Source organism: Myotis myotis, unplaced genomic scaffold (assembly GCF_014108235.1).
Source record: "Myotis myotis isolate mMyoMyo1 unplaced genomic scaffold, mMyoMyo1.p scaffold_m19_p_1, whole genome shotgun sequence".
In the NCBI taxonomy this organism is placed as follows: domain Eukaryota; kingdom Metazoa; phylum Chordata; class Mammalia; order Chiroptera; family Vespertilionidae; genus Myotis; species Myotis myotis.
Window position 1 is genome coordinate 114090548 of NW_023416313.1, and position 13405 is coordinate 114103952.

The following is a 13405-nucleotide window of genomic DNA, read 5'->3' on the forward strand; positions in this document are numbered from 1 at the left end:
ATGATGGTTGCTCTGTACTTTAGTTGCAATTTTGATGTGGTTGTGGGAGAAGGTGAGTACATTTACCTACATGGCCATCTTGACCAGTAATCTTTTTCTCATTTGCCAATTTTTATATTGGGTTGTCTTTTTCTTATTTATCTGTAAGAATTTTTTAAAAATCCTCACCCAAGGATATGTTTTTGATTTTTAGAAAGGGAGGGAGAGGAGAGATTAAGGGAGGATGTGAGGGATAGGGAGAGAGGGGGAAAAAGAGAAACACTGATTGGTTGCTTCCTGTACTTGCCTTGACCTTGGATTGAACCCACAACTTTTTGGTGCACAGGACGATGGTCTAAAACTGAGCTACCCAGCCAGGGCAATTTCTAAGGATTTTTAAAATATATCTTTATTACTAATCTTTTGTGGTTATGTGTATTATAAATGTCTTCTCCTGGTTTGTAGCTTGTCTTTTCTCTTTTTTAAAAAATATATATTTTTATTGATTTCAGAAAGGAAGGGAGAGGGAGGGAGAGATAGAAACATCAATGATGAGAGCGAACCATTGATCGGCTATCTCCTGCATGCCCCCTACTGGCATCAAACCCACAACCTGGGCATGTGCCCTTGACCAGAAATGAACCCAGGACCCTTCGGTCCACAGGCCAATGCTTTGTCCACTGAGCCAAACTGGCTAGGGCATCTTTTCACTTTCTTAAGATGTCTTCTGATAAACAGAAGTTACTAGTGTTGATAAAATCAAATTTACCAATCTTTTATGACTTATGAATTCATGTTTTCATTCTCTGGATGATTCTGTGTAAAACTGTGAAATAATTTGTTCCTTAAAAGTTTAGCCTGACTTGAAAACTATCTGAGCTAGGTAGGATTTTTGGGTTTTGTGTGCATATGTGTGTATGTGTAGGAGGGCGGTGTGGAGTGTGGTGTAAAATTTTAAACTACCATTCAATGTCTTTTATAGTTTTAGGACTATTTAGGCTTTCTATTTCTTCTTGAATCATTTTTTTAGTTATATTTTTCTAAGAATTTATCCATTTTGTCAAAGTTTTCAAAGTACTGACATAAAGTTGACAAAACTGTCCCATTAGCTTCTTAAATTTTGCTACATCTGTAGTTATGTTCCCTTTTCCAGATATCTGTGCTCTTTTTCTTCAATCTAACCAGCTGTATCTGTTTTTTTGGTTTGTTTTTTAGTTCTTAAAAAGAATCAACTTTTGCTTTTTTGGTTCTACCTATTGTACCTATTTTTATTTGGTTGATTTCAGTTCTTACCTATATTATCTCTTTTTTTCTACTTTTTTAGTTTATTATGTTAGAGACTATTCTAGTTCTACACCTATGGAGCTAAGTTTCTAATCTTTATACAGTTATAATTACTGGAGGACACTAAATGATAATCTATAAAGACTCTAGCACTTGCCCTAACCAGTTTGGCTCAGTGGATAGAGCATCACCCTGCAGACTGAAAGGTCCCAGGTTCGATTCCGGTCAAGGCATGTATGTACCTTGGTTGCGGGCACATCCCCAGTAGGGAGTGTGCAGGAGGCAGCTGATCGATGTTTCTCTCTCATCAATGTTTCTAACTCTCTATCCCTCTCCCTTCCTCTCTGTAAAAAATCAATAAAATATATATATTAAAGACTCTAGCACTGTCTCCTTCATATGGTATACATGCAACTATACGGTGGCTCTCTTTTATACAGAACAAGAACAAAAGAAAACAGAAAAGGAATGAAGACATGAACCTGGAATACTGAGAGAGTTTTAAGTCAGAATCATTTTCTGAGCAGGACAAAACTAGGCTCATCTCCTAATCAGATTCTGGACCTCACTCATGCCTTATCTTTGGAATGAAATGCTTTCTCTTGCATTCAATGTGACTGATAGTATAATGTGTAATTATACATAGTTGAAAAGAGAGTTGACAGGGAGAAGAACAGCTTCTTCAGAAATGTAAGCCAACAGAAGGGACTCAAGCCTTCAAGTGTATTTACAGGTAAACACACATGCACATGTGTACATACACAATTTATAATGACGGGCTATTGCTAACACCAAAAATGTTGTCTACCAAAAGCCTAGTTTCATTTCCCAGTTCCCACTGCCAAGCCTCTATAATGAATAAAACTATCCCCATGGAAAAAAGGAAGAATCCAAATTTCTAATGAGAGGAAACTGAGAAAGACAGAGTTTGTATCCACGACTGGGAAAAGAGCTGACATAGACCAAGTATCCATGGTAGAAAAGGAGGAGAGCATAGATGGTATATTCACAAAATGGATGCAGTATAAATAGAGTCAAGGTGGCCAGAAAGTATTTCTTACCTGAGTATCCAAAGGAAATACTGGAGATGGGGCTCAGGTAGATGCCTTTGCCATAGGCTGCTCCATGCAGCTTGCAGGGAAACACCAGGATGAGCAATATGAGCCTGGGCCCTCCCATGACTGTGTATTAGGGAGCCACGAGGCTTAGCCAGCCCTCTCTTCCCTCCATTATCACTCATTCAGATGGCTCTAGGCACCTACTCTTAAAATCCCGATTGGCTGAACATCGGTTGCAAGTTAACCCCTTTGTCTATGAAATAATAAATATTGAAGCCTTGGAGTGAGGAATAGCACAGCCACTGAGTCAGTCCCTTGGAATCCATGTTCCTGTCCCCAGGTGTCGGTATATATGAGATTCCAAAAAAAAGAACTACAGAATAGATAGCCAGAAAGAGGAACAATGACTGTTCCTTGGGGGTCTCTCAGGGCAAAGAAATAAGTCTCCTATTGATACCGTTATAATAACCAGGTTATCATTTAACAGAAAAGGCGTAAAGGGAAGCCTAGGTAATATAGGCATGCCATTTACACGGCTTTGCTAATTTAACACTCTTAAAGTCTGTTCCCCGTAGAGAGATGTGGGAAGGGAGTGAACAAAGGCAGTTTGGACTAATGTGAGTAAGGTCTGAGTGATGTGGAAGATGCCTACCTGTCTGTCAGTCACACCTGGGAGAGAATCACTGGCCAGAATGCGTGTGGCCACTACAGCACTATACCTGCATATTTAAGCTTCTGAACAAAGGAGCCTCTCTCTCTCACGCAGCTGAGCTCCTGGCTATCCTGTTGCAGGGGCAAGCTACCCTGCACCCACGTGGTTCACGGCCATGTGGGACCCACACAATGGATTAATGGACTGAATCTGGACTAAATGCACTGGACCCAGCTTCAACATGGAACAGTCACTTTGGACACTGGCCCTCCTTTTGGCTCTATTGGAACCCCAGCTGCACTCTTTCAGGACTGGTTTAAGGAGCATGGGACTTTGGAACCTGAGGAATGTAACTCCCACCAATACAGCCTTTTACCACATCTCATTCTCCCATGGGGGCTTCTGAAAATGCTTATTTCAGTGGTACCTTAAGAACCATCCCACTCCCATGAGCATAGGAGAAATTTAATTCTCTGGTGATACTATATAACTCTGAATGAATATTCACATATATTGAAAAGTTCTAATAGGGTAATTCATCTAATGGCTGCAATCAGCAATTCATACTCCTGCCTACAGCTACATTCCCATTCCCCAAACCACCTAAAAACATAGGAGGTAAAATATATAAAAGCTACATTCATTCTATACATACACTTCCAACTTCCTCCCTAGGGAAGCCACACGCAGACTAGATTTAAGGATGCTGAGGCAAAAACAGCTGAGTACTCCAGGGTAGACTTTCCCAAAACTGAGTGGGGCAGAAAACGGGGTGGAGAAAAAGAAAAAAGGGGCACAGCCTCACCTGCAGTTTGGTGTAGGATGCATTCACCAGCCCATTGCGCAGGATCGAATGCCAGTTCTCAATGTGGGACCCACTATAAGGCAGGGTAGAATGTATGTCTCTTCACAGTATGAGGTTCCCAGGAACACTTTCAAGAATGCCATTCCCACCCATTCTCACCCACACAGGACATGAAGATGGACACACATACTTAGTGATGGGCATGCATATGGACATAGTCACAGGCATGCAGATGTATCTGTGACTAACCTCTTATATCTTAATTTCCAGTCCTATCATCTATCTCTTCCATGCTTTAGCTAGGCCCATTCTAAACCCTCAACTGATGATTCAGCATTTTCATTGGCCTATTCCCCTATGTTTCAAATTGAATTCTTCTCAAACCCAACAAACTTATCACTGAATGCAAATATGGCTTCCAGTCCTGAATTCAGGTGTACTTTGGGAAAATGGTACCACCACTCCCTTTGCATTACCCTTAAATATGGCTCTTTCTTTCTCTCTTTTCTCCCACAATTATGCATCAATTGATTTCCTCCAGTAGTTTTCAAATCTAATCCCTCTGTTTCTTCAACCATCCTTTTATGTGCAAATGCCATTTCTCCTCAACTACATCATAAGTAGCTTGAGAGTAAAGACCATATCACATGCTATCTTTTTATCTTCTACAGCAAGAATGTCAAACTCAAAGGCTAACACGGGCCAAATAAACAAGGTTTAAGTTTACGTGGGCCGCAAAAAACAAAAGCTTCAATTTTCATAGAAACGTAGGTTTTTTTTGATAGAGACATGCTGAATACAAAGGGCTGAAATAAATGAGTAATCATTAACATAAAATAATAGAACATTTTAATAAAAATTTTTTCTTGAACATTAATTTACCAGACATTGAATAAATGCACAAATTAATAAACATAACACAAATAAACCTATTTTTCAACAAGTCAGTACATGACTAATGACGTGGCAATCGGCTGCTAAAATATTCGCTGCTAGTATTAGTGGAGAGAAATGGTGTGCCTGTACAAGGCGCATAAGGGAAATGACTACAGTAATCAGTCATTAGTAAATGTTGTAGTTCGTTATTAATAATCATGAATAACAGGATATTGTAAAAATTAGGTTACGAAATTTTTATTAAAACATTTCTGACATACCGTTATATTGGTTGGGCTGCAAAAATATTCGTTGTGGGCCACATGCGGCCTGCGGGCCATGAGTTTGACATACTTGTTCTACAGAATCTACCACAATATAACTAATTGTTGACTGGTTGATGAACATAGGTAACACAAACTCATTAATCTCGAATGAACTCTCCCATCACCTTACATTTATTGCCCTCCACCTTCCCCACCACCCCGCTCTTACTGGAAGGCAAAAGTGCTGCCATAGAGTTTCTTGGCAGTCCGGAACCGTGCCTCCTTGGCAGGAGGGCTGCTCAGCAGGAGGAACTGGTGTGAGGTGTGCATGAACTTCAGCTGCTGCCAGGGTGGGGTGGGGTCAGAAAAACAGAGCAGAAATGGAGATCAGGGAGAGAAGGATTGGGGATAAGGAGCAAATCAGGCTTGCAATGACCCCCCAAAAAGGAAATATGCTTAGGCCCAAATATTATTATTGATGGGCAGAGACAACCAGGAAAATCTAGGACCAATGTGGTTGGTTGGTTTGGAGGCCCCTCCCTGCCTCACATCAGATATTTAAGTTTAGAGGGATAAAGGTCACTTACCCTGCTGAGAGGTAGTTTGACAATGTGTGACCTGTTACTAGAGATGATCCTAGGACAAAACAGATAAATAAAATGACAGAATACGTGTGTGGTTAGGCCATTGTGAACAAAGCAGCAGCCTTGCTGTGCCCTTGGGAGAACAAGCAAGGATTCCAGGGTTGTCTGAATTGTGTGAAATATCCAGGCCACCATCTGAATATTCCCTTGGGTAGTAATGCTTGCATATAAAAATGTAAAAGGAAAGCTAGTTACTGATAGTTAAATAACAGATGAAAGAGAGGGTTGGGAGGTGAGCTGCTACATCTAGGGAGAGAAAAGAATAGAACAAAAGGAAGAGAACAGGAGGTCAGCTAAAAAAATTAGAGAGCAATCTGTATTAGGATGGTGATGAATTACCCTTGGGATTTAGAAACTTAGAACTGAGCTCAGGACCATCCCACTTGAGCTCAGAGGAAGCTTGAATGCTCTTGGGGATGGTGAAGAATGGATAGAAAATTACTGCTTGGGCAGGAGAAAGAAGCAGAAGAAACTAGAATAAACTTCCTGAGGATTCAAGGATAGACTAGGCTATATGTAGGCTGGATTCAGAGGACAAGAGAGAACAACGGCATGAAACACTGACGGGTCAGCAAAGGAGCATTATCTCCTATAGTGGATGGTTTAGTTTTTTTGTGTTTTACCCATGTACTTATAATGCCATTCTGGAGGATCTATGCCTGGTCATTCCTCATGCTAAGAGGGAGCATACTGCATTGAGAAACTATTGATGTCAAAGGCTGACTAAAAAGAAAGGGAAAAGCCATGTCAAGAAAACAGAACAGGGCCGAAGCCGGTTTAGCTCAGTGGATAGAGCGTTGGCCTGCGGACTGAAGGGTCCCAGGTTCGATTCCGGTCAAGGGCATGTGCCTTGGTTGCGGGCACATCCCCAGTGGGGAGTGTGCAGGAGGCAGCTCATCGATGTTTCTGACTCTCTATCTCTGTCCTTTCCTCTCTGTGAAAACTCAATAAAATATATTTAAAAAAAAAAAGAAAACAGAACAGGAATCAAGATCAGGAAGGGACCCATCAACAAAATGGAAAAGGGAACCCACTGTATGAGAGAACATTCCCCAATGATACATCTGATTAGGGGTTAATTTCCAAAATATATAAAGAACTCATAAAACTCAACACCAGGAAGACAAACTATTAAATGAAAAAAATGGGCAAAGGCCTGGCTGGTGTGGCTCAGTGTTTCAATGTTGACCCATAAACCGAGACGAACCAATTCAATCCCTGGTCAGGGCACATGCCTGGGTTTCAGGCTCGATCCCCGGGCTAGGGGTGGGATGGTGGGGGTGGAGGGTGGGGAATGGGACATGCATGCAGGAGGCAGCCAATCAATGTGTCTCTCTCATCCCTCTATCCCTCTCCCTTCCTCTCTCTCTCTCTCTCTCTCTCAAATCAATAAAAATATATATTTTTTAAAAGGGCAAAGGACCTGAATAGATACTTCTCCAAAGAGGACATTCAGATAGCCAACAGACACATGAAAAAAATGCTCAACATCCCTAGTTATCAGAGAGATGCAAATTAAAACTACAATGAGGTATCACTTCATACCTGCTAGAATGGCTACCATCAATAAATCAACAAAATGCCCAGCCAGGTGTGGCTCAGCGGTTGAGCACTGACCCAGAAACCAGGAGGTAACCAGTTCGATTCCCGGTCAGGGCATTTGCCTGGGTTGCAGGCTCGATCCCCAGTGTGGAGTGTGCAGGAGGCAGCCAATCAATGATTCTCTCTTATCATTGATGTTTCTATCTCTCTCTCCCTCTCCCTTCCTCTCTGAAATCAATAAAAAAATCAATCAATCAATCAATCAATCAATCAACAAACAACAAATGCTGGTGAGGCTATGGAGAAAAGGGAACCCTAGTACACTGCTGGTGGTAATGCAGATTGGTGCAGCCACTGTGGAAAACAGTATGAAGTTTCCTCAAAAAAATTAAAAATGGACTGCCATTTGACCCAGTAATTCTACTATAGGGAATATGTCCTAAGAATCCTGAAACACCAATCAGAAAGAATATATGCATCCTATGTTCATAGTGGCATTATTTACAATAGCTAAGATCTGGAAACAGCCCAAGTGCCCAGCAGTAGGTGAGTGGATGAAAAAGCTGTGGTACATTTACACCATGGAATACTATGCAGCTGTAAAAAAGAAGAGGGGCCTCCTTACCCTATGCAACAGCATGGATACCTGGAGGGCATTATGCTCAGTGAAATAAGCCAGTCAGAGAAAGACAAATACCACATGCTCTTACTTATATGTGGAATCTAATGAACAAAATAAACTGATAAAACAAAATAGGTCTATAGGTGTGGATGCATGGAACAGACTGACATATTTTGGAAGTGAGGGGTTGAGGGAGGGAGGAAGGAGAATGGAAGAGGTTAACCAAAGAAAAGACAATAGTGTGATGAGGGACAGGGGCTGGGCGGACGGGGACTACGGGGGGGAAAGGAGGACATCTGTAATACTGTCAACAATAAATAAATCAGAGAGGGAGGGCAGTAGAGAATGGTCAGAATCTTTGCTGAAAGGCTCTGGACAGTCTACGTCACTGGGGAAGACCTTGAGACAGGAAAAGGGAGTAGAAGGATACACTGAAGTTATTTGACGTGAATGGTGTTAATTTCTACATGCAAGGGGCATCAAAAACCTGAGAAATAAGAAACTCCTAAAAAGAAGTTGAGCCATCTCAGAATTTGTGGGTTCTCTATAGGATCTGAGTTCTTGTCAAAGCCTGGTGTCAATAAAAACACAAGAAAAAGCAGCCATGATATATATATAACCTCAGGAAGGAAGCTGAAACTGTCTCTAAGAAAAGGTGTAGGCTCCATGTCTAATACCATGTCCCTGCCCCACTCTGGGAAAGATGAACCATTCTATCCATACCATTGCAGGAGAGGATGGGCCAGGGGATCCAGCTTGTCCATCTGCTTCTTGATTTCCAGATATGATCCCTATAAAACAATAGCCATAAAGTTAACTTCCAGGAGCAGTGAGAGCCCTTCCACTTTCCACAGATGACTATCAGGGCCCAGGGCAAGGTAGGTAACGAAGGCCATACAAAGGCAAGAGGAGATGGGTTCCACCCACAAGGAACCCAGTCAGATTGGGAAGATTCATAAATAAATATGAAAATGAGTGAAGATGCTTACAAAACAACATGTAGGTGGGTCTCCCTCATTTTATGCAATTCCTACCACCCTACAAAGTTGATTGTAAATAAAAAATAAATGAAATCAATGTCAGAAAGAATAGGCTAAGGAATCCTGTGGTAAAACTTTACATAAAGCAAGGAGTTCTTGACAAGCAAATCATCTCTCATTGGTGTATCTTATGTATTAATATAAACTGTGATATATAGGATTTGCTAAGAGGCCCACCTGTAAATGAGCACAAATGAATGTCTATTCATGCAGAGATTGCAGACCAGGGGTGGGGAAGTCTGGTGAGGGACAGCTTTGAGTCAAAGGATGGTCACTGCTCCATGTGGCTGCCCCACCCCTAGAAGGATAGAAGATGGAGGTCCCTGGGTCTAGTTCCTTACCTCCAAGCCCCCCTTCTTAACCTCCCAACCCTGGGCAGAGGTCTTTCCCTCACCTAATTCCCTAAGAATTATGAAAAAATAAACATTAAATATGAACAACCTGTTAAGGAATTAGCAACAAAAGCAAAGGTTGAGGGAGACATTAAGAGTAAGAAAGAAGAGTAGTAATAGAGTTAATAAAACAAAACAGAACAGGAGGGAAGACTAAAGTAAACAGTGAGGAATCTGAGTAGCATCTCTAAGTCTTCACTCCACTTCCATGAATTCCAAGCAGAATACAACACTTGTGGCATAGGCAGAGGGCAGGAAAAGGGTAGAGTACCTGGGTCATCTCCCGGATGGACATCACACTATCCAGAGCTTTCTGAAGTCGTTCGTAATTCTTCTTCTGTGGGGAATCAATGGGAAGAGAAAAATCAGATGAAGAAAAATGGAGAGTCAAGATGTGAAAAAAAGTAGGCGCAGATATACAAAAAAAAGTTTAGGCCCTAGGGGAAGGGTAGTACGTCATGGAAAGAAAACAGATGTAATGTCAGATAGTTCTGGTATCACATGCTAGTTCTCTTTACCAATTGAGAATAATAGGGTAAGTTAACCTCTTAGAAGCTCAGTAATCCTATGAATAAATGAAGATAAAAATTCCCACTACCCTAATCTAGATGTTCTGAAATAACATATGTAAAGAACCTGGTATAGTGTGTGACATATAACAATGAATAATAGTCAGGTACTGTGATGATTAATTATGTCAATTGTTAATAGTGTTAATTTCACTGGACAATAGAGTGCCCAAACATTTGGTCAAACATTATTTTGGGGAGTGTCTGTGAGAGGGTTTCTAGATGAGATTAACCCTTGAATCAGTAAAGCATATTGCCCTCCCTAATTTGTGTGGGCCTCATGCAATCAGTATAAGGTCTGAATAGAACAAAAAAGCCAAGTAGGAGGCTCCTCCTGCCTGACTTCTTGAAGCTGGGACACTGGTCTTTTCCTGTTTTTGGACTTGGATCTGGAGACTGCTAGCTTTTGCATTGGAACTTAAATAATTGGCTCTCCTGAGTCTCTAGTCTGCTGACTGCTAATCCTGGGACTTCTGAGCCTTCATAATTATATGAGCCAATTCCTTATAATAAATCTCCTATTGGTTATGATTCTCTGGAGAACTCTATCCAATGCAATACTTTACATATTATCCCTCATTTTTGTAACAATCCAAAAGGTAGATATTATCCCATTTTACAGATAAGGAAATTGAGGTTAATTAAGGTTAACTGACTTGTCTAACACTACTTAGCTAGGGAACAACAGAGTCTCAAGTGGAATCCAGGTCTGTTTGGCTCCAAGGTTTTTATTCTTCCCTTTCATGCCATAATTAATATTAATTCTTCTCTCCTTCTTCTAAGTCAGTTGTTTATTCACTAAAACAGCTAAAACTTAGGGCTCAAGAGTTCCCAAGAAACAAGTCTTTCATTTATTCTGATTCTTACTCCAAGAAGCTGTGTAACTAGAATGACATACCATAGTCTCCCACTATTTTCTACTGTTTCTGTTCCTTAGCCCTGGCAACTATACCTTAGGGTTAAAGGCCAAAGTCTTGGGATCAGTGGGGTCCACCACAGAGGGATAAGGCTCAAAGATGATGCTTTTTCTAGGGGACTCCAAAGCTGCCCTACACATGGCCACCAGCAGATCCACCACCTTAGGGGAAAGGAGAGAAGGGGGTCAGTAGAAGCCAAATGATTTCTCAGTTCTAGAATACACGTAGTATCCAGAATAAGTCTACCTTTTGGAGTTTCAGCATTTTTGTCTGCTCTTCTTTTTAAAAGCAAATGTGTTTATGGTTTTTCATTAGATAATATAAACTCGTAAAATTTTAAGTAACAATGATTTAGAAAGTGATTAAAAAGCCCTGGCAGAATATCTCAGTTGCTTAGAGGGTTGACTCAATACACCAAGGTTGCAGGTTATAATTTTCTATCCATAAATAATAGCTGAATAGTATTTCCACTGTAAGGACATACCATAATTTAACTGGATGCTCTATAGATGGGAGTTAATCCATTTTTTTTTTTTTTTTACTATTACAAATAATACTATCATGAATTTCCTTACATATGAAAGCATTTCCAGAGGTTAAGTTCCAAGGAATGAAACTGATAGGTTCCCCAGCCTTTTATTATTATTATTATTATTATATTTTTTTATTGATTTCAGAGAGGAAGAGAGAGGGAAAGAGAGATAGAAACATCAATGATGAGAGATACCTCTGCTCCAGTGGCCACCTCCTCTGCAGCTCCAGACATGACTCCCAGTGTGTAGAAGGAGAAAACGCACAGTTCACGAGTACAGACGGCTGGCTAAATGGACATTAAAACACACGTGGTGGTAGGGGAGATGCAGTAAAAAGGTAATGTAGGGAGGAAGGGATAATCCTGACTTCAGACAACTCTATAATGAGGCAGGAGTTTGGGGCCCACTGTGTCAAACTTACTGATAAGTTTGAGAATTAATGCTGTCTCTTATACAAAGCCTTCCATAACCTCCCTAGGTAGTTAGATGCTCTCTCTTCAGGCTTCCCAACACTGCTCATATCTCTTCTATACACTGATAGTGAAGTGTCTGTCTAATCACCTAGATTTGGAGTCCTTAAGGACAGTATCATAACCAATTATCTTGGTCAATATCTGATACCTACTTTTAAATGTTGGGTGGAGATTATATCTTCGAAAATATTCACATTGCCTCATCTTTCCTAGTAGGACTGCTGACATTTATTTTTTGAGTAAAACAATTATTTCTAGAATCTCAGGGAGTAAGGACAGAATTCCACCTTTACCAAAGAACCAGGAAGAAAGGAGAGATGAGGAGGAAAAGGGCCTTGACCAAGGGTCCAAGGAAGAGGGTCACAGAGCAAGGGTTTATACCTTGAGCATGGACCCATTCTGGAAGACATGCTGCTCATCACACACCACACAGTACTCATTCAATGTTGGAATTCTCTGCTCTGCATACTTCATGATCTGGGGAGAGAAAAGATTCTATTAAATCTTTTGGAAGCACAGGCACAGATATGGGAACTATTTTGAACTTCTTTCCCAGCTACTCTCCTTCCTCCCAGCCCTGTACCTAGCAAAGAATCTTTTCCTGGGCCCTGCACTTAGTTAAACTAATGGCCAAACTCCAGAGCTAAGACTATATATTAAAAGTAAACAAACAAACAAAAAAACAAAAACAAAAAAAAACCCAAAAAAACCTTGGAAGGAGATCTGGGTTAAGATTTCCCTCCTCACTGCTTAATACCACATATAACTTCAGGCAAGTCAGTTAATGTAGGCGTTGGTTTCTAAAGTGGAACATTACTCACCTCATTGAGGTATTAAGAGTAATGAGATGATTTCTATGAAAGTATTTTTAAAACTATTAATCAAACTATTAACATTAGTTGTAGTAATTACAGATTATCTGATGGCAGGGGGTCCTAAGAAGCCATTTCAACTACCTAGAATAATCAGCCTATCCACTGGTCACACCACAGATACAACTCTGTGCTGGCAAGGGAGAATAGATCCAGAGCTCATGCAGCAGTATTCTAAAGTATTTTTTAAAGCATTCTGTCTTAACATGGCTTTTCAACCAGGTACATTTCATGTATAAATAAAGTTATTCCCATTTCAAATACTTTGGGGCTGGTAAAGGGACATGCAAGGGCTTTTCACTCAAATTTATTGAATGCCTATTATGTACCCAGGTCAAGTGAAAGTCTCCTTGATTATGCAATAATATAAAAGACTAGAGGCCTGTTACATGAAGAGATTCATGCAATCGGCCTTCCTTTCCCCTGGCTGCTGGCACGGTTTTGCCTCCAGCACCCGGGCCAGGCCTTCGCTCTGGCTGAGTTCTGGCCGGAGCCGGCCCTGGAAACATCAGGCTTAGCTGCACCCCCGGCCCCGGGGCCATGAGGCCTCGCTGCTCCGCAGGCCCCAGAAACGTCAGGCCTTGCTGCTCCACTGGCCCTGGGCCGTCAGGCTTCGCTCCACCACTTGGAGCCTACATATGCAAATTAACCGCCATCTTTGCATATCACGCTGATTAGCCAATGGGAGGCGTAGCGAAGGTACCGTCAATTACCATGTTTGTCTATTATTAGATAGAATTGTCTTCTCAGAACCTATACTTCAATAGGGGAGATATGGTGTGTATACAAATTACAATTCAAGGCAGCATTTGGTGTGTGACATATAGGTGCCATAAAAAATAAAAAGCACCATGAGAGCTCAGTAAGAAGAGACATCACTT

General features: G+C 41.0%; 1 protein-coding gene across 11 annotated transcripts in view; it reads right to left on the reverse strand.

Annotated features, from left to right (window-relative positions):
* PARP6 (poly(ADP-ribose) polymerase family member 6) overlaps positions 1 to 13405 on the reverse strand; it is a 40997-nt gene that overhangs the window by 9275 nt on the left and 18317 nt on the right. For 6 of the 11 annotated variants that reach the window (XM_036348128.1, XM_036348102.1, XM_036348045.1 and 3 more), the window contains 9 exons: positions 12034 to 12129; positions 11374 to 11466; positions 10682 to 10807; positions 9432 to 9497; positions 8452 to 8519; positions 5508 to 5556; positions 5150 to 5262; positions 3779 to 3851; positions 2325 to 2394 (listed from right to left, as the gene is read on the reverse strand). In XM_036348128.1, coding sequence (XP_036204021.1) covers positions 2325 to 2394; positions 3779 to 3851; positions 5150 to 5262; positions 5508 to 5556; positions 8452 to 8519; positions 9432 to 9497; positions 10682 to 10807; positions 11374 to 11466; positions 12034 to 12129 — 754 coding nt within the window. The remainder of the gene's footprint in view (positions 1 to 2324; positions 2395 to 3778; positions 3852 to 5149; positions 5263 to 5507; positions 5557 to 8451; positions 8520 to 9431; positions 9498 to 10681; positions 10808 to 11373; positions 11467 to 12033; positions 12130 to 13405) is intronic. The other 5 variants (XM_036348083.1, XM_036348051.1, XR_004973896.1 and 2 more) reach the window with 3 other exon arrangements.